Source organism: Dermatophagoides farinae, chromosome 3 (genome assembly GCF_024713945.1).
Source record: "Dermatophagoides farinae isolate YC_2012a chromosome 3, ASM2471394v1, whole genome shotgun sequence".
Lineage (NCBI taxonomy): Eukaryota > Metazoa > Arthropoda > Arachnida > Sarcoptiformes > Pyroglyphidae > Dermatophagoides > Dermatophagoides farinae.
In genome coordinates this window covers 6,806,245-6,826,796 of record NC_134679.1, presented here as the reverse complement: position 1 = coordinate 6,826,796, position 20,552 = coordinate 6,806,245, and the positions used below count along the sequence as shown (strand labels likewise).

The following is a 20,552-nucleotide window of genomic DNA, read 5'->3' as shown; positions in this document are numbered from 1 at the left end:
AAGATATACAGACTGCGATGATCATCTTCTGAAACATATGTATGTTTGTATTGATGAAGCATTCAAATCCAACATTTCGAAATTTTTTTTTTTAAACAAATTAGATTGCCGTTAGCCAAGTATGAACAATCCATGCATACACACACACACACACACACACACACACACACACACACACACACACACACACACACACACACACACACACACAGGCACACCCACATGCAGCTCCACCTGATAATACGCCCAGCTATCTTTTTTGTTGTGAAAAATGAGGGAATGTGAAACTACCATAATCTGGCGCGTTTGTTCACAACATCACATCACAACAATTTATAATTTTCAAATAGCATTCAATCCTGGGATTTGTGTATTGGATGATGATCAAAACTTTTTTTTTTTTTTTTTTTGTTAGATCCAATACTACCAGAGAACTACCGGTGTGTGGTGTAATTTTTTTTTTTTTTTTGAAATTGTGATTTTTTTTATACATCATCATCATCATCATCATCATCATCGTAATCAACAGAATCACTGATATCGTTGATTGTGGATAATCTTTCATCATTCATGTTGTTGTTTTTGTGTTCCGCAAATTTCATCATGTAATGGAAACTGGCAATTTAAAATTTTTTAATCAACACTGCCTATAGTATACTATAGTTTTTCATTATTATTTTTTTTTCAATTTTGATTCACAAAAAAAAAGTTCATCAAGTAAATTATGATGAATTCTTCACAAATATTGTATTCATCAATCCTATTATTATTTGTAATTGTTTTTCAATCGACCACTGCCGATTCACCAATACAGCCACCACCACAGTATAGAAAGGTTTTTTTTCATTTCTCATTTTACATAAAATCATTGTTTTTTATATTTTTATTTTGAATCAATAATAAAATAGTCAAAATTTAAATCTTTCACTACACATACAGAATTGCCAATGTTTTGCATCCAAATGTTATTGTATTGGAGAAGTTGGTGAACCGGTAATTAGTCATCATCATCATCATAATGAATTTTATGAAGAACGAAAGAAAAAATGCCAACTTTTTTTTGTTTTTTAAACAACAGGGGAATCCTGGTATTGTTGGTTTTCGCGGCGTTCAAGGTCAACCAGGAAAAATTGGGCCGCCCGGTTTTAAAGGAAATCGTGGTCAATTCGGGTTATTAGGTGATATTGGCGATATAGGACCAAAAGGTATTGTTATAATTCAGAGGTTTTGTTTGAAAATATTCACAAACTCAAAAAACACTGTGTGTTCATAATAATAACAATAACCGAATACAATTTTATTTTTCAAAAACACAATACTAAATACAAAATACCAATCGAACTATTGAACAATAAAGTTCTATAATACGTTTCATTCTACACTAAATATACAACAGGAATTCGTGGTGATATGGGCGTACGTGGATTTGATGGCCAAATCGGTTTGGCTGGTTCGCCTGGTCTTACGGGCGAAATGGGCCCAACAGGTGTCGATGGCTGTAACGGAACTGATGGAATGATGGGCCTTCCGGGTCCAAACGGATGGCCGGGACTTGTTGGCCCTCCAGGTATTTTTGGACCACGAGGTCCAAAGGTGAGTGATATCAAAATGAATAATTTTATGCGATAATAATTGATATAAATAAAAGGTAAATTCAATCACAAAATAAAACACAAACAATTATAAAACAAACAAAATAACACCAAGTGTTCATTACAAAGCATAAAAAAATCAAGCAAATTTTATTTCATAAGTTTAGTATAAAAAATATAATTTTGTTCTCAGAACATTCGAACATTCAAGTTTTAATGTATACGTTTCTTTATTCACTAATACACAACAATAATCAAATAGGGTGAACCTGGTGATGGTGGATATAACTCATTTGGCACTAAAGGAGATGCGGGAGACGCAGGACGAGCTGGTTTCCCTGGCATTTCCGGTAGAGTGGGTCCCATCGGTTTGGTGGGTGATGTTGGATCACCTGGTAAAAGGGTAAAAGAATTTTTAAATTCATATCGTATGTCAACTTTAAATATTTTATTAAAGGGTCCAAAAGGTGATCCAGGTGATGTTGGTCCTGCCGGTTCATCAGGACCAGAAAGTCGTGCACCAAAAGGTCTAAAAGGAGAAAAAGGTCCCGCAGGCGATATTGTTTACTTATCTATCCAAAGTAAGTTGGAATTGAACCATTTTTCGTAGACATATTTTTTAACATTTGAAACATTTCTGTTTTTGAAAGTATTCTTTTTGGCAGTAAAACAATTCATTTTCTGTTAGACATGTTCCTCATGAATGGCAGAAAGAAATGAAATAATTGTGGTTTTTTTCAAGAACAAACGACAAGCTCTGATCATTTCTTCGTGGCATTATAATAACTGATATAAAAAAACAGAGTCGTAGAATCGAAAAAGATCTGCTACCAAAATGTTGTATGAAAATAAAGTAACACAAATAAATTCACACAAATAATAGCTTTTTTAATAATAATATAATATTTTTACAAACTCATTCAAATTTATAATGCTTTTAACAATTAATTAATAATTGAATTAATTGTAATATTTGACTTATTACAACACATGAATATCAGCCGATTCATTACCAAAATAGCCAGAGTGTGAAGGTATCCATTGAAGACAAAAATGTATTGCAACCAAATTTAATTGAATACCACGAACCAATAAATCATTACTTTTACTTGAACAACAAGAAAGAAGAGCAGAATATGAATCAATAATTGTGGTGTAATTTTTGTTTAAAAAAAATTAAATTACACACAGGAAAATGAGTCATGAAATAGTCTGACTAAAAGTCATGCTATTTCTAGTTTGATGCTACAGATCAGGCTATTTCATGACTATTCAAAATCAACAAATAGCCTGACTTTTTACCAAGAAATAAGTTGACTACCCCAATCATCAAATAGCTTGACTTTTAGTCAAACTATTTCATGACTGAAAATAATTCTAATAAAAGTCAAGAAATTTCATGACCATCAGTCATTAAATAAGTTGACTGGGTAGAAAAGTCAAGAAATAAGCTGACTGTGTAAAAAAGTCAGGAAATATTTTGACTGAAAATAATTCTAAAAAAAGTCAAGAAATTTCTCGACCATCAGTCATGAAATAATTCGAATGTGAAAAATAGTCATGAAATAGTCTGACTAAAAGTCGAGCTATTTCTCATTTGATACCAAGTCTGACTATTTCTTGATTTTTAGAAAAAAATCATGCTATTTCATGATTTTTTCGATTAAAATCAGACTATTTCATGACTCATTTTCCTGTGTGTGTATGACTTGATTTGCAAAAAAATTAAATCATTTATCCGATGATTCAAAAAACTTTTAAAAAAATCAAAAAAAATCTGGAAAAAATTAAACATCTATCATCTTTGATATCGATCCAATGGTTAATTTAAATGTAATCAATTTAGAAAACAAAACCATCATACCACCTAGTGCTCAATTAAAAGGGGATAAAGGCGAAAAAGGTGAAAAAGGAATGAAATCACTTCCGGGTATACAAGGCCGAAAAGGAGTAATGGTACGTATGATTATTATCTGGTTGAAATTAATAATCATTCTAAAATCGTAATAATTATAGGGTCTACAAGGAGTTAAAGGAATTCGAGGCCAAAAAGGAGAACGAGGTGATGAAGGACCACGGGTAAGTGTCATTTATTTATTTGTTTCGCAGAATTGTATTGAATTTCTAATTGCAAAACAACTGTTTTATCATCAACAACAAGGGCGAGCCAGGAAATCAAGGACAGACCGGAATTCACGGAGAAAAAGGACAGAAAGGGGAACCTGGTCTCGAAGGTTTAGTCGGTTTTATGGGACAAAAAGTAATTATTAAATCGCGACTATTTTTCGTAGCAATATTTTTTATTTTTTCTGGCAGTAACATTTCTGTTTTTGAAAGTATTCTTTTTGGTAGTAAAATTATTTTTTTTCGATTAGTTATTCAATTGACTGTTTGTTGCTTTTCCATTCTATAGTAGAATTTCCACATCTTATAACAAGACCACTGGTTGAATGTTTTGATTCACCTTGTCCAAATGATGAATCTGTATAAACCAATAGGTTTTCATCCAAGCGTCCAAAGATCAAACTTTTGTTGATTGTACCAGACAAATAACAAAGTATTTGTTTTGTTACATTGAATAATGGCTTTGTTGGTTTTGTCAAAAATCTAGACAACCAATTTGTTGAGAATAAGATATCCGGTCGTGTTTTATTAGCCACATACAATAAAGATCCAATTAATTCTCGTATTGGTAAATTTTCATCAATTTCTTCTTTTTTATCATGAGCCATTGGTACATTTGTTGGTTTACATTCATTCATTCGAAATTCTTTCATTATTTTTCGAATATATTTTGTTTGATTTAATTCAAAATGATCATCTTTTTCAATGATTTGTACAACAAGATAATTTTCCGATATTTGTTATTTCGAATTTTTGTTCAAGATCAGTTACAAATTGATCTATACTGTTTATATATCTGGACCAGTGATGATAATATCATCTGATACATAAATCAATAATAGCATTTTATTTTTCATGAAAAGACACTTGTCAGCTGTACAATGTTTGAAACCAATTGATTCCAAACAAATTGAAATAGTATTGTACCATATATTAAAGAACCTTGCTTCAAACCGTATAATGTCTTATTATTCAATTTTAATTGACCAACACTACCAAAACCTGGTGGTATTTTTACATATAAATTTTATTGAATGCCAAATCTTGTTGCGAAAACTCCCCTATTTTCAAGTTTAAGTCCAGAAATAACAATATCTTCAACATTTCGATTGATTGATACAAAATTATTTGATTCAATATTTATCTTCTATGTTTTGAACATATTTTTCATCATTTACAATATGAAATTGAATATTGATGATGATGTTGCTTGGTCTACTGAATTTATACTATAGTTCTGAATCAAAAAACACAGACATTGAATCTTCATTTTGTTTATCTTGTACATCATTTAATTTCAGTATCATCAGCATTATTAGAATTCATTGAATTTCGTGATGTGAATGATTGAGAATTTTCATCAGAAAAATATCTTGACGTTTTAAATCCTTCAAACTTCATTTGATCATCATTTATAATCCAAAGATTATTTTCATTAGCTTTTGCTTTAAATGATATTTCATTTTTAGTAATATAGGCCACATTTTGTTCAAAAATTATTTTATAACCATCTTCAATCAATTTTCGTACAGATATTATATTTGAATTGAAACCACCATAAACCACATCTTTTAATAAGATTTTACAATTCAGTTTAGGTTCAATAACAACTTTGCCAATTTTCTCTGTTGTTATTATTTTATCTTTTTTATTTTTTTTTATTTTTGATAATGTTGATGGAGAAACTTTCGTTTCATCGGATTCAATTTTCTGTTTCGTCCAACAATCTTCTTCTTTATGTCCTTTTTCATGACAATAAGAACATTTTTATTTCTTCTTTTCTTTAGCTGATATATTACAAAATAGAGGATTGACACAAGAATAAACAAATCTTAATAGGAACAAAAATAATAAAAAATCTTAGTCATGACTCAACAAAACTTGTGTTTAAATACATAAATATTAATTGAATAAAATAATAATTCAATTTGCAACATGATATTTAGCAATTTTAAATTTTTCATTTGAGCCGAAATTAGATGAAATTGATTGAGATTTATTTTTCTCGTCAAATTCAATAAACTCATTCATAATGTCGTTCATTGTGCCATTTTGATTCATCATTTTTCGATCAGCTAATTGTTCGAATTTAGAGTTCGATCGAAGCATAATAAGCATGATAAAAATATTAAGCTGCCAAGTTATTTTATTAATTCCAAAGTTCGAGCTATTTTACCAGCTGAATATGATGAGATGTGCAAAATGGTTGACATCTATAATGGCGGAAGATCTGAAACTGATTATATGAGTGATAAACAGTTTGAATCCGAATTATTAAGATTCGAGAGAGAGAAAAATTTAGAATTTTCTGCTCAAAATACGTCATTGGCCGCAACAATTAAATCGAATAATTCTTCTATTTTGTTGAACAAGAAGAAATTTAATGGTAATTGTAATTATTGTGGTGTTAAAGGTCATATTGAAAAATTTTGCCGTAAGAAAAAGAATGATTCAGAAAGTGGTAATCAGAATAACGAAGCCAAACCGAGTAATGAGAATAAAATTGCAAGTCTGGGTGCAGTTGTTAAGATTTCTGATATTGATCGTCATATGAATCAGTTATCTTTGAGTGTGTCATCTAGTAAATTTCCAAAAAAAAAATCAAATCATTTTTCCAATGACTCGAAAAAATTGCCAAAAAAAATCCAAAAAAATCTGGAAAAAATTAAATATCTGACCAAAGAATTTAAAGTAGTGCACCGATAATTGAAATTACCTAGGCTTAAAAAGTCTTACAAAAAACTTAAATTCACTTGCAAAAAAAAAATATTTTACTGACAAAGAAATAATTCTACTGACAATTGTTACTGCCAGAAAAAATATTTTTACTGCCACATTGAATTTAATAATGACAAATTGTTCTTTTGAAACATCATAGGGTGATCAAGGAAATCAAGGCCTTTCCGGAAGAGTTGGTCCTCAGGGGGATCCGGGACCAAAAGGTAAACTCATAGAAGTTGGTGTCTCGTTGCCTGGCCCCCAGGGTATTCAAGGTCCGCCGGGTGAAAGTGGTTTTCCAGGCCAATTCGGTCCTTCCGGTCCGATTGGTTCCGTCGGTTACCCAGGAAGTGCTGGTGAGCCCGGTCCAGCCGGAAATGATGGGTTGTTAGGCAAGCCAGGACTTAGTCCTATCGGCGATCGCGGTGATGACGGTTTACCTGGAAATTCCGGAAATTCTGGGCGTGTTGGTTTTACGGGACTTCAAGGAATTAAAGGCAATAAAGGTGAAAAAGGCGAAAATGTCTATGGTCCACGTGGCGAAGCCGGAAATGATGGATTGTATGGATTGCCTGGCCTACCAGGAATTCGGGGTGATAATGGCGCTACAGGTGAGTATATATATGGTTATTCGTTGATGTGTTTCACTCAAAATTCATCAATAATAATTATCGTGTGTAGTGTACTTAATTATTCTTTTTAGATTAGCTTATATAGTAAATTTCAGAATTATAATTTATGTGATTCTTTTTGATGTGTTTTGATCCAATTCCATTTTGATTGATTTTGATTATCAGTAAATTTTGGCTTTGAATAATGTTCAGTTTCAATAACATTGTTTTGTTTTCTGTGATTTGATTTTCTTTTCTTTTTTTTCATTAAAGCAGCAGAAAAGCAATATGTTGAATTAGATTTTCCGATTGGGCCATTTTCTCGATCAATTTTACCTTGATTTTTTTATTTCAGAATATGAATTAGCAATATCGTCTTTATTTTTTGTAGACGCTTGATTGGATTCATCAATAGATTCCTTAGTTTTTTCCTTTAGCCTCAATATGTAGGTTAAATTCAAAGGTTGCTAATCTACTAAATAACCTATAATATCATGTGTTTGTTTGTGTACTATAATAGTTTTAAAATAGTTTCAACATGTTTTTCGATTGCAATATTCAATATTTTGCACATTTTTGGTGTTATAATTTGTTGAAAATAAAACATCAGCTGTATATTGAATTATGATTGTAAACTAGAGGTTTCTAGAAGCTTCTAGTATATTATTTTAAATATATAGATCATTAATTTTCTTATATAATTTTATTTGCCATCAAACTTTGTTTTTCAAGACAATACAAGCCAATTGACTATTGTTTGTTGATTCATTTTCAATTCTTGCAAAAATCAACAGATTATTGTTGGATGCTAAATCAAAATCAAATTTTATTTATTCTTCTTTTCCAAATTCCTGTAGAGATGTTGCAAATTTGTCCATACTGAATTTATATCTCGTTTAATTGTTTCTTCAGTTTAGAAACAAATTCCAAAATTTCTTTAAATTTTTCATCGTGCACAGAATCAAATATTTTATACTTATCTGCATCCATTTTTATTTTCTTTTCGATTGACAAATCAATAATTTCTGATAGCATCATTCATGTGTTTTCACAATTAAATCAGTATTCAAAAACAAATTATTTTTAATTTCTTTATGATATTCCAATCGTTTAATGAATTTTAATTCTTGCTCAATATTATCAGAATTTTTCCAATAAAGTTGGCACTGCAATTTATATTTTCAAGATTTTAAAATTGTTAATTAATACAATTTATATATTTTCACCAATTGTAAATTCTACTTTATAATTATTTTGACGATCAATTAATTCAGTGTTGAGATCTTCACAATCTTGTTTGTTTCTCACAAGTATATCTTGCTTTTTACAAGTAAATCTTGCTGGCTTGTCGGATTATTCGTTGTTGTGTGTTTAACTCAAAATTCACCAATAATAATTATCGTGTGTTAAATCATTCTTTAGGTGATGCTGGTTATCCTGGACAAGGTGTACCGAAAATGGGCAGGCCAGGTGAAAACGGATTGCGTGGCGAACCTGGTGATGTCGGCGATGATGGATTAAATGGATTACCTGGTATACCTGGACCCAAAGGTGAAAAAGGCTGGGATTGTGTTTCATGTCCACCGGCAATAAATGGAGAAAAAGGAGAATCTGGTGAATTTGGCAGAGATGGATTTTTCGGGGCTCCTGGTTTCAATGGGGATTCTGGTTTAGCCGGTTTAAAAGGGTCAAGCGGAATCGCTGGGTTGCCTGGTTATTCTGGTGAAAAAGGCGATTTGGGTAGCGATGGAATTTTTGGCAGAAAAGGTCCTAAAGGTGATCCAGGTGAAGTCATTTCTCTGGGCTTTGTAACAATTGGTGATATTGGGGATCCTGGCCAAAAAGGCGAAGCTGGAGAATCGGGAATTGATGGAAAAACCGGCGCTTCTGGTCTGAACGGTTTGTTTGGATTAAAAGGAGATCAGGTTAGATATCGATAATTGTTCGAATATATATTGAATTATTGTGCAAATGTTTTGGAACAATGGTTCTGTTTATAGTATATGCTAACATTAGAAAAAAATCAGAGACAACCCAGACAGAGGCAAATAAAAAAATCAAAACATATTAGATCACAAGTTAAAAATAATCGAAATGACAGAATTTTCCAGAATTCATATAAAAAATTCAACTTTAACTCAAATGAAATCACTGCCAATATACGTGTGATCTGCACAAGATAAAGATTGTCGTGCTCTGTGTTTAGTTTTTATAGTTTGTGTGTTAATTTTTAAGAATGTTAATTAATATTTTTGTTTCTGTTTATCAATTATTCGATAACTAAATTATCGGTCATGTTTAAATGTTTGGAATTTGTAGAAAATATTCTCATTGATTTTTATAATGTTGATTTGAATCTAATCATTCATTTTTAGGGAGAATTCGGGGACCCTGGCATTGCGGGACAATCTGGGCCCGATGGTATAAATGGCACGCCAGGGGTTCGTGGCGAAAAAGGCACAACTGTTTATGGGCTACCCGGTTTACAAGGTCGAATCGGAGAAAAAGGACAGAAAGGAATGATTGGTGATTATGGTTTCAAAGGCATGAAAGGCGATTCATTCTATGCACCCGATCCAATTGTATTGCAAGCATTCAAAGGAAAGCAAGGTCCACAGGGTCCCAGAGGCGATAGAGGTGATGCGGGTATGTAGAAAATAACAATGAACTTTATTTGAATATAATAGTGTTTTTATATACAGTGGCTATGTGCCAGAAAAAAGCACGTATGCTTAGCCAATATCATTTAACACACCATTCTGGCTAAACATACGTGAAGTAAATACATTTAATTTAATTTTACATAAAGGTTTGGTCAATGCATCTGCTAATTGATCAGATGAAGATATTCTGGTAACTTTGACTTGATTATCATCTTTCATTTTGGAGACTAATAATTTTTGATCATAAGCAAAATATCGCGATCTTTTGAATGCATTATTATCCATTATTGAAATAGCCGCACTATTGTCAACATGTAGTATGATAGGTGTATTGATTCCGAACTCTTGAAGAAGCTATCTGATTGGTTCAGCATTTTTCCATCCTTCTAATGCAGCTGTTAATTCTGCTTCACAAGTTGAATGTGGTAATCTTGACTGTTTTTTCAAAGACCAATTAATTGGTGATTTGTCAATGAAAGTAACTGTACCACTGGTTGCATTTGAATTACTAACTAGCATCAGTGTACAGATTTATTACCCATTTATGTACTGGTAATATTTTCAATTGTTGATATTTTGTTCCTTTTAAATATCTCAGAACGCGTTTACAAGCTTTCCAAAGTTTTTCTGATGGTTTATCGGCGAAACGACCCAGATAGGATACACATAAGGAAATATCCGGTCTTGATCTGCATGCAATATAATTTAGTGATCCAAGAATTTCTTTGACAGGATATTTGTAATCAATAGGACAATTCGAAAAATCTTCCATGTCATCCATTGGAACATTAGTCGAATGTTATCAATATATTTTGTTTGATCGATGAAGATTGCAGCATTATCAACCTCGATGTTAAGACCAAGATATTTTGAACAATCAGCATAATCATGAACTTCAAATCTTCTTTCAATGGAATGAATAATTTTATCAACTAAATCTTGATTTTCAGCCGCAATAATAATGTCATCAACATAGACAGCCATCATGACATTATCAGAATAAAATACACAAGGATCGGCCAGCGAACATTTGAATCTCAATTCTTTTTTCAGAAATTCTGAAAATGTTTGATACCACGCTCGAGGTGCTTGTTTTAGACCGTATAAAGCTTTGTTAAGCTTCCAATATTTATCCTCAACGCCAGGTGGTGGCAACACATAGATTTCATCGTCCAAACGAGAATTAAGGAATGCTGTACTTATGTCCAATTGCTTAATAACCATTTTCTTCGTTAAAGCAACAGTCAATACGGTCATAAGAGATGAAATATGCAAGGTCGGAACATATGTATCGTTAACAAATTTCTGTTCCATACCTCTAACCACACACATCTAGCTTTAAAACGACCATCCGATTTTCTTCGTAAAACCCACTTTGTTGTCATTGGTACCCTACTGGATCAGGTCATTTATTTCTTTTTCCATTGCACTTATCCATTCACTGCTATTTAAAGATTTTAAGGCTTCCTTATATGTAATTATATCAGATGAATTGGATGTCAAACTGGCTACATTGTTGTTTTGTGATTTATCATTATCGATATGATTTGATTTTGAATTTATTACATTCATCATAATCGCTTGATATCCTAATTCGTTTTCATTAAAGACAATATCACAAGCTTTAACCACATTATTTGTTGTTGGGTCAAGCAAAAGATAGTTTTTAGTGCTCTGTGTGTAGCCGATAAAAATCATCTTTTTTCCTCTATAGTCAAATTTATTCGATACGATATTATCATTAACTAGCCAATAGGCAAGACAACCAAAAATCTTTAAGTGATCAAATGACACTTTTTTTCCTGTAAATTTTTCGTATGGAATTATATAGTTTTTAGTTTGCCAACGATTCAATAGATAATTTGCACAACTAATAGAAAAATGCCAAAATTCTTCAGGTATAATCGGGATATCCGGAAGAGATGGTAAAAATGGCCTGCCCGGAATGGCGGGCTATAAAGGCGATGCGGGTCGAAACGGAATTTCACAAGCTGGTCCAATGGGATTCAAAGGTTATCAAGGTTTCGCCGGGGACCCTGGTAATCGCGGAAAAAAGGGCGCAAAAGGACTAACAGGAAAACCTGGTTTGGCTGGATTCCCTGGTGAAAAGGTAAATTACAAAGAATAATAACTGAGAAAAACAAAATAATTAATTTAGCAGTTAATTTATTGTAGATTTTTAAATTTCATATATATAGAATTAATATTATATTGTTATTGTTATAAGTAATAATACAGTAATTAATTATTTACAACAGCCCCCCCCAAAATTGAAAACGTCTTTGCAAATAATTTCTTTAGTTTTTTGTTTAAATGGTTTTGTAAGAAAATCACTCAGCTGTTTTTCACCAGGAATTTATACGATTTTACATTCATTTCGATTTAAATTATCTAGAACATATTCTCTTCTTATATCTATATGTTCAGAATGTCTTTGTGGACCATCTTTAAAAATCTTCATTGCGGATTTATTATTCTGCCTATCCATAAACACACCATAGCCACACCTAAAGATATGGCATAATATTCAGCTTCAGTTGTTGAAATTGATACTGATTTTTGTTTTTTACTCATCCAGCCAATTGTTGATCCATAGTATTTAAATACAGTCAGTTGTTCATGCACTTTTGCAGACAAAATATTGACATTTGCTGCTATGTCTGGTCTTGATCTATTAGCAATATATTGAAGACAACCAATATTCCACAAGGTAATTTAAAAAGGCTGTTTTAACATCTAAATGCGTTACAGCTAAATTATTAATAGCTGCATATGTTAAAACTAGTAATTCGTATTGTAGTAAAATTTGTAACAGAAGAATAAATATCATGATGATAATCAATGTCTTTAACTTGACTGAAACCTTGACAAATTAAACGAGCTTTAAACCGATCTATATTGCCTTTCTCATCCGAAGAATCCAAGAATCCAAAGAGACGATTCTTTTGACTTCATAGCTTCATCATATGTTTTTGGTATTATCACTTGGTCTTTAAATAACAAACCAGCTTGAAACCTTTCAGGAGGAATACCAAAATTTGATCTATTAGAACGACAAAGTCCTGAGACACGATTATCTTCTTCATTTTCTTCAGAAATATCTAATTCTTCACTTTTAATATTATTCATTTGATTTTTATTATTCAAATTATAATCACTAAATAACTGATTTGTATTTGATTCTTTTTCTTCACACTTCCAATAGAATTCTTCGTCCAGAAAATTAACATTTCTTGAAAAAAATATTTTTGATTCATATGGATCATATAAAAACGATAAGCTTTATGATAATCAGAATATCTCATAGCCAAGTTTTTTCATTGAAATTAAATTAAATTTCAAATTCGGTACAAACTTTGCATCTTTTCAAATAATTTCATTTATATTCTGTCCATATTCACAAAATAATTTTACAGATATATACAATGACAACTTGCTCCAGAATCAAGAATAAAAAGATGCTTTTTATTCTTGTTACAAATAAACAAAGAGAAATAATTTGAATTATATCTTTATTAGAACTTTCACCAACAACAGAATTCACTTGTAAAACTTTATTTTCGAGATCATTTTTCTTTTCATAACAATAACGTTCAATATGTCCTTGTAATTTACAATAATGACATATAATTGATTTAGAACGTTTTGCAATTAAAACTTTTTCATTTCTTTCTTTCTCATTATTCAATAAACGTTTTTCTTCTACAAAATCTTTCTCTGAATTACTAACGAACCAAACAAACAAAGAAGAACGTTTTGTAAAAGGATAAATTTTTTATTTAGTACAAAATTGGATTAAGTTCGAATATTAGAATGTTGACGTGTAATAATTCACGGCAACTGCGCTGTCGTTTCTTAACACATTCCATTTTAACTTTGTTTCATCAGTTGTATCAAAATGTTGCCATATATAGATTGTAATTCCTCAGGTAAATTCAGCAGCAAAAGCAAAACACGATTATGCTCATCAATAGTTTTACCAGACCAAGATAATTCTTCAAACATTTTCTTCATTTCATCAATATATTACTTGTTTAATTCTCCAATTTTTCCTTTTGTATTCATCATTAGTTTCTTTGCCAATAATAAAATTGATAAAAAACCAACTTTATTATATCTTTCTTCTAAAACCTTCAAAGCTCGATAAGGTGTTTCACAATCCAAAACATATATTCGACCACATCTTCTGAGCAAGTAGACATTATTAAATTTAGTGCTCTTTTTAACTTCATAACTTTACTATTATTCCAATCATCTGGAATAAAATCGACTACCAAGATATCTTCTTCAAATAAAGTTTCAAATTCATGATTTATTCGCTTTGACCAAACTCGATAATTTTTGCCATTAAAAATCATCAAACGATTTCAGTTAATCATCACCAGTTAATTTATTGTAGATTTTTAAATTTCATATATAGAATTAATATTATAATTGTTATTGTTATAAGTAATAATACAGTAATTAATTATTTACAACAATAACAACATCATTATTAATAAAATTAAACAAAAGGGCGTGATGGGTGATACTGGCGATGATGGCGAAATGGGGTTACCTGGATTGAATGGGCGACCTGGGCCCAAAGGTTTTTACGGCGATATTGGACCAAGAGGGTGGGTGGGATTTAATGGCGACGCAGGAGACCCTGGAATGGCTGGTCCAAAAGTAAGTTTCAAGTTTCAAAATTGTTGATTGCAATTAAAATGTCAAATCTCGTTAAGGGAGATGATGGTCGGCCCGGTCTTTCGGGTTTAAAAGGAGAAAAAGGATCAATTGGCCCAACGATGGCAGGAAGTCAAGGTTTGGCCGGTAAACCTGGTCGTAATGGCGTTGATGGTATGAATTTTTTCATCTTTGATAATTTTAGTAATTTTTTAAACTTTTAAAGGTGAAAAAGGTGATATCGGTGATGAAGGAGTTGCCGGAGCACCAGGAATGTTTGGTCCAAAAGTGAGTCAGATATTGTTCGAATTGTTTATTGAATTATTACATGTTAGATGTGTTCATAATAATAAGCAATCATCGAATACATTTTATTTTCAAAAAAAAACAATACTAAATACACAATTTCATTCGAACTATCGAACAACATAGTTCTATGATACGTTTCATTCTACACCAAATATACAACATTACTTAGCATAATTATTTCATCTTCATCTTGCATCTTGACCGACTCGACATATGATTGACACATTCTAGATGGATGTTTGAGATGGAATGTGTCTTAAGAAGTCAAGATTTATCCAGGACATTGTATAAAGCATTGTTTAGGAAGTTGATTTTGTTTCATGAAGGATCATCGACGACATCGATTGCAAAATTGAAGCAAAAATTTCTTGGACCGGAAAGCGTTTGCGAAACGTTTAATGAAATTAAGAGCGAAACAAAGAATGTTTTGGGTTTGGCAAAAAAAGTCCTCAAGCTTGGAATAGACGTTTTGATGATATAATCAAGAAATATGGACTAAAAGCTTCAGCTTTTGATTCATGTTTATAATATGTTGATAGTAAAAATGACAACAGAACGATGCTTATATTATACGTGGACGATGGTATAATTAGAGCTGAATTATATGCTTGTTTTTTGATCGTTTTATTAAACCTTTGCTTAGTTCCTTTCTGCGATATTCATATTTCTTGTGCATTATTCATTATTTTATTAATTTTAAAGGGTTCCATCGGTGATATTGGAATAAGTGGCGTAATGGGTGAACCTGGGCGCCATGGAAAAGATGGCCATCGCGGGCTAGACGGTCTAGAAGGAGCAAGAGGATTACCCGGCTTAAAAGGTGACCCTAATTTCGGTCTTCCTGGTCCGAATGGTGTTTCAGGTATGTGATCGCTTTCACTAAAAAAAACGATCCATTAATGACCAATTTTTTTTTGAAAAAAGTTATTTATCATAAAAGTTTGATGCCTACAAGTAATAAATATGACATTTATTCATTTTAAATTTCGAGAAATCAAACTTTGAATTTTCATCCAGCTTTTTTGCATATATTAGATATTGTTGTTATTTCATCAAATATAATTCATATATTCTGTTTTTCTCTTAGAAATCATTTTATAAATTAAAAAACATATCAATTTATAGCGTCTTTATTTTATAATTGACTATGATATGATTTAAAATCATTTAAACAGAAACCTTTGTTGCATTGATACTGTGATTTTTTATACAAACTTGGCATGTACATTGTTTGTCTACAATGTCATGTAAAATGGTCTTGCAACACTTTGAATTCTTACATCCGCGTTCAATTTTATAAAAATTGAATGGATAGTTTTAAATATATTCGTAAAATAAATATCGTATATATATAGAATCATGAGCATTAATGGGTTAATTCAATCTTTTATATCATAGGCGAACACGGCCATTATGGTCCAAAAGGCATCAAAGGTGATACCGGAGATCCAGGCTTATCAGCAAGTTTTTATTCTCTTCCTGGAGAGAAAGGAGAAATTGGGGATCCGGGCGATTCTGGCTATCCTGGACCAAAAGGAATATCTTTGTATGATAAAGGAATCAAAGGGGAAATGGGCGACAATGCTCCTCCTGGATTAAAAGGTCCGAAAGGCGAATTAGGCTATCCTGGAATTTTGGGTTATAAAGGAATAAAAGGTGAACCTGGTCAAATTATCCGAGGAACAAAAGGCGTCAAAGGCGATCATGGTGATAATGGAAGAATCGGTTTACCAGGAATCGAAGGTCCGAAAGGTATTGAAGCTATTAAAACTATATACTAGTAAATTTATACTATTGTTTCTTATTATATTATTTTATAATTCAATATTTATGACAAAAGGAACGATTGGTGAACGCGGAGATGATGGATTTATTGGGCCAATTGGAGAACAAGGATCCGTCGGTGAATACGGTCGAATTGGCCCGGTTGGTAGAAATGGATTTCCTGGTTTGCCAGGTAAGAAGAACAGCTTTATATTTTTTTAAAGAGATATATTTAATTGGTTAGTATTTTGAGGGAAATGATCAGTTTTTTAAATTCAATTTTGTTCAGTTAGCGATAAATAATGTAGAGTCAGTAATTGTCAGTTTTTAAAAGCTTTTATCGGTAATTTAATTAAATTGATCAGTAAATAAATGAGTGATTGCCTTGCCTTGATTCGAACATTTGAAACTACAATGAAACGTTTAAAGAAATCAGTGAAAAAGTAGAAGCTATGGAATACATTGAATCTCAAAAAATTTGGAGCTATTATTATAAGAACGATACCAATGATGGAATGAAGAAATGTACATTTTTACATATGCGATTATGGATGGCTAAAAGTGATGACCAAGTTGTTGTTTTTAATCCTATCAGCCTTAGAACAACAACCATAATAAAATTAGAGTGAAATTTTGATTGTCGTGACAACGGATGCAACAGACTACCGAAACGCAATTCACCGATATAAATCAAAAACATCATTGTAGAGGCTACAAAGTCGTTGCTAGTAGTATAGACTAGATTATTCTTCTTATTTTACTAACCGTTGATTTGAATAAAACCGACCGGTTTACATTTTAAAACTGACAATTTATTTTTAAATTAACTGATCAATCACATAAAAAACTAATATATTTACTGATTACTGATCAACCCTTCAAAATACTGCCCAGAAAAATGGTACCCTTTTTTAAATTTTTAATCGATATAAATTATATTGGAAATAGGATTGAAGGGTTCTAAGGGAGAAAGCGGACCACCTGGATTAAAAGGTGAAAAAGGAAATCGCGGGCTTAATGGGAACCCGGGCTTAATGGGGATCGCTGGTGCTCGAGGAGAACCAGGAATAAATTCACAAATGAATAAAGGCGATAAAGGCGATCCAGGACCAAGGGGGTTACCTGGATTAAAAGGTTTATGTCATAATTCAACGATTCAATGTATATCAATCAAGTATAACGATTCATTTTTTTCTCATAAAAAGGAATGAGCGGGGATTCAGGTTATCAAGGTGTTGCGGGTTTGAAAGGATCAATCGGTGACACAGGATATTTAGGACTTCCGGGACTTGATGGTCTTATTGGGTTGAAAGGCATACAAGTAAGAAATACGTATTCGTTATGATTGTAATTTTCTAATTTTTGATAAATTTTTTGCATTCTAAAGGGCGATCAAGGTTTACCTGGAAGAGTTTTCAACATTACTGGTATGGATGACTAGTTTTTTTCCGATTAAAATGAATTATAATTATCGAATTTGATCAATTAGTTGCTCAACCACCAAACGTAATTGGAGATCATGGCCTACCAGGTTTACCAGGTATTGAAACTATTCAAAACTATCAAATTTATTACAAGTTTTTCAAGTATATTAATAGTAAATTTACACTATTGTTTCACCTGGAATATATGCGATTTTACATTCATTTTGATTTAAATTATCAAAAACATATTCTCTTCTTATATCCATATGCTTTGAATGTCTTTGAGGACTTTGATCTTTAAAAATCTTCAATGCAGATTGATTATTCTGCCCATCCATAATATTCAGCTAGAAATAGAAACTAGTAGATAGATTTTTGTTTTTTACTCCATAATATTTCATTATAACACACCACTAATAGATCTGGTAATGTTCCAAAATCTGAATCTCTATATATACAGTAAGATGCTCATCACTGAGATATCCAAGGTTTCAAGTTGCATTCAGTGTTTCTTTTAAATCCCAAATATGTTTAGTTGGTTAGTATGTATCCCCTCTTTGACTTGTTTGAAAAATATTTTTTTCTTTACGCATTTCCAAACCACAAAAATTCTTGACATTGCCTAAACTCTTGATTTCAATATGCTTAGACAAAATATCATCTACATATACTACCAATGATGACTTTCTTGCTTGTATGAATATATAAACTCTTTTAATTTCCATATATTATATATATTTTATAATTCAATATTTATAACACCAGGACCGGCTGGAAAACCAGGAACATTTGTTGTTGGTGAAAAAGGCGAAATTGGACATGTTGGACGGACTGGATTGCCTGGTAATTCATCATCAATTTTCCACTTTTATTTATCCATTCAACATTTAAATGTTTAAAAGGGATAACTGGTGCTAAAGGTCAAACCGGCCCAGCTGCAATTCCTGGAATTTCGGGCATTAAAGGAACCAAAGGCGACCAGGGTTTAGCAGGTTTGGTTGGAAGACAAGGACTTGTTGGACTTCAAGGTTGGAGAGGAAATAAAGGATTATCCGGTTTGAAAGGCTATAAAGGCGAAATTGGTGATAGTGGGTTTCCTGGATTTAGCGGACAAGCAGGCCCAATGGGAGATAGTGGAGATAGTGGTTTCGCCGGAAGAGATGGTCTTCAAGGTTAGCGTTTTTCATGTCGTTCGATTTGTTCCACTTCATTATATTGTTTTTATGTTTCATTCCCACACACACACAGGAATCAAAGGAATGAAAGGTTATCCTGGTGATTTAGATCGTGACAAAATTGTAATCATGAAAGGAGAGCGCGGAGATTTTGGTGATGATGGCCCACAGGGCATATCCGGTAGAGCTGGAGCTGCCGGTTTTAAAGGATATATCGGCGATAAAGGCATGGTTGGAATGGCTGGGCAACCTGGCCAATACGGTCTCAAAGGAATCAGAGGCGATCCAGGATTCATTGGTAATTTAACTTGTTGCTCTTCTACTACACGATCATTAATTTTTACGAATATTCAACAGGTCTAAGCGGATTGCCGGGACCGGTCGGGGATCCTGGTTTACAGGGTGAAAAAGGAGCCAAAGGCACCAGAATAAAAACGATTGGTTATTATTTCACTCGTCATAGTCAAAATATTCATGATCCTCCTTGTCCAAATAATTCGACGCCAATGTGGACCGGTTATTCACTCCTATACATTATGGGAAATGAAAAGTATTTACATTCGATTCTATCGAAAAATTGAAAATTGAAAATTAATTTTTTTTTCTCGATAGAGCTCACGGCCAAGATTTAGGAAGCCCTGGCAGTTGTCTTCGTCGTTTCAGCACAATGCCATACATGTTCTGCACGATCAATGAAGTTTGTAATTTTGCATCAACCAATGATTATAGTTATTGGCTAAGTACCGATGAACCAATGCCAATGGATATGCGGCCAATTCGAAATGACCGTATTCGAAATTATATTGGAAGATGTTCGGTCTGTGAATCCACTACACAAGTTATTGCTATTCATAGCCAAAATACCATGGAACCATTCTGCCCCGGTGGTTGGCAAAGTCTTTGGACTGGTTACAGTTTTTTCATGAATACCGACAGTGGTGCTGAAGGCAGTGGTCAAACATTATCATCACCTGGATCATGTTTGGAACAATTTCGACCAAATCCATTCATTGAATGTCATGGACATGGTAGCTGTAATCTATATAGTACAGCTAATAGTTATTGGTTATCATCTATCGATCATAACGATCAATTTAGGATACCTGAATCGGAAACATTTAAAGCTGGTGATTTAACCAGAAAAATTTCTCGTTGTCGTGTTTGTATGCGCGTAATCTAACATCGTAAAGAATCATTTTAATGCTTGAAAATGGCCAATTAAATTTTTCATTTTTTGTTAATTAATTGATGATTATATTTGATTTGAATAAAATTTGTTCAGAATCGTATTTTTTCGAAGAAAATTCGAAGAATCTCAAATGTATCATTTATTTGGTATTGCTGTGTTATCAAAAGAATGTGAGAAACGAGATGATTTCGTTAAGGTTTGTTTTAATTTTGACAAATTATTTTGATTGGTGAAAACTAAATTTCTGTTTGTTTGTTTTTTTTTATAGATAACCAAATAGAACAAATCAATAGGAATCGTTGGCAATAATGTTTTATA

The 20,552-nt window shown here is 32.1% G+C and overlaps 1 protein-coding gene across 1 annotated transcript; it reads left to right on the top strand.

Moving 5' to 3' along the window:
• The first annotated feature begins 297 nt into the window (after positions 1-297).
• LOC124494570 (uncharacterized) lies at positions 298-20,334 on the top strand. Its single transcript, XM_075729504.1, has 28 exons — positions 298-835; positions 940-993; positions 1,079-1,205; positions 1,397-1,593; positions 1,855-1,995; positions 2,050-2,173; positions 3,439-3,548; positions 3,609-3,671; positions 3,754-3,852; positions 6,595-7,045; positions 8,468-8,970; positions 9,421-9,691; positions 11,607-11,818; positions 14,224-14,376; positions 14,433-14,547; positions 14,600-14,661; positions 15,385-15,544; positions 16,081-16,434; positions 16,523-16,639; positions 17,395-17,580; positions 17,652-17,767; positions 17,834-17,873; positions 17,936-17,986; positions 18,636-18,713; positions 18,773-19,042; positions 19,119-19,343; positions 19,403-19,595; positions 19,658-20,334. The coding sequence occupies exons 1-28, from the start codon at positions 725-727 to the stop codon at positions 20,223-20,225; spliced, it is 5,151 nt and encodes a 1,716-aa protein (XP_075585619.1). The 5' UTR covers positions 298-724; the 3' UTR covers positions 20,226-20,334.
• Positions 20,335-20,552: the final 218 nt, after the last annotated feature.

Excerpts from the sequence above, each read along its gene's own strand:
- LOC124494570 (XM_075729504.1), top strand. The coding sequence starts at position 725 with ATGATGAATTCTTCACAAATATTGTATTCATCAATCCTATTATTATTT. Across the intron at positions 2,174-3,438 it reads TGTTTACTTATCTATCCAAA|AAAACAAAACCATCATACCA; the intron begins GTAAGTTGGAAT and ends TAATCAATTTAG. Across the intron at positions 14,548-14,599 it reads TGGTCGTAATGGCGTTGATG|GTGAAAAAGGTGATATCGGT; the intron begins GTATGAATTTTT and ends AAACTTTTAAAG.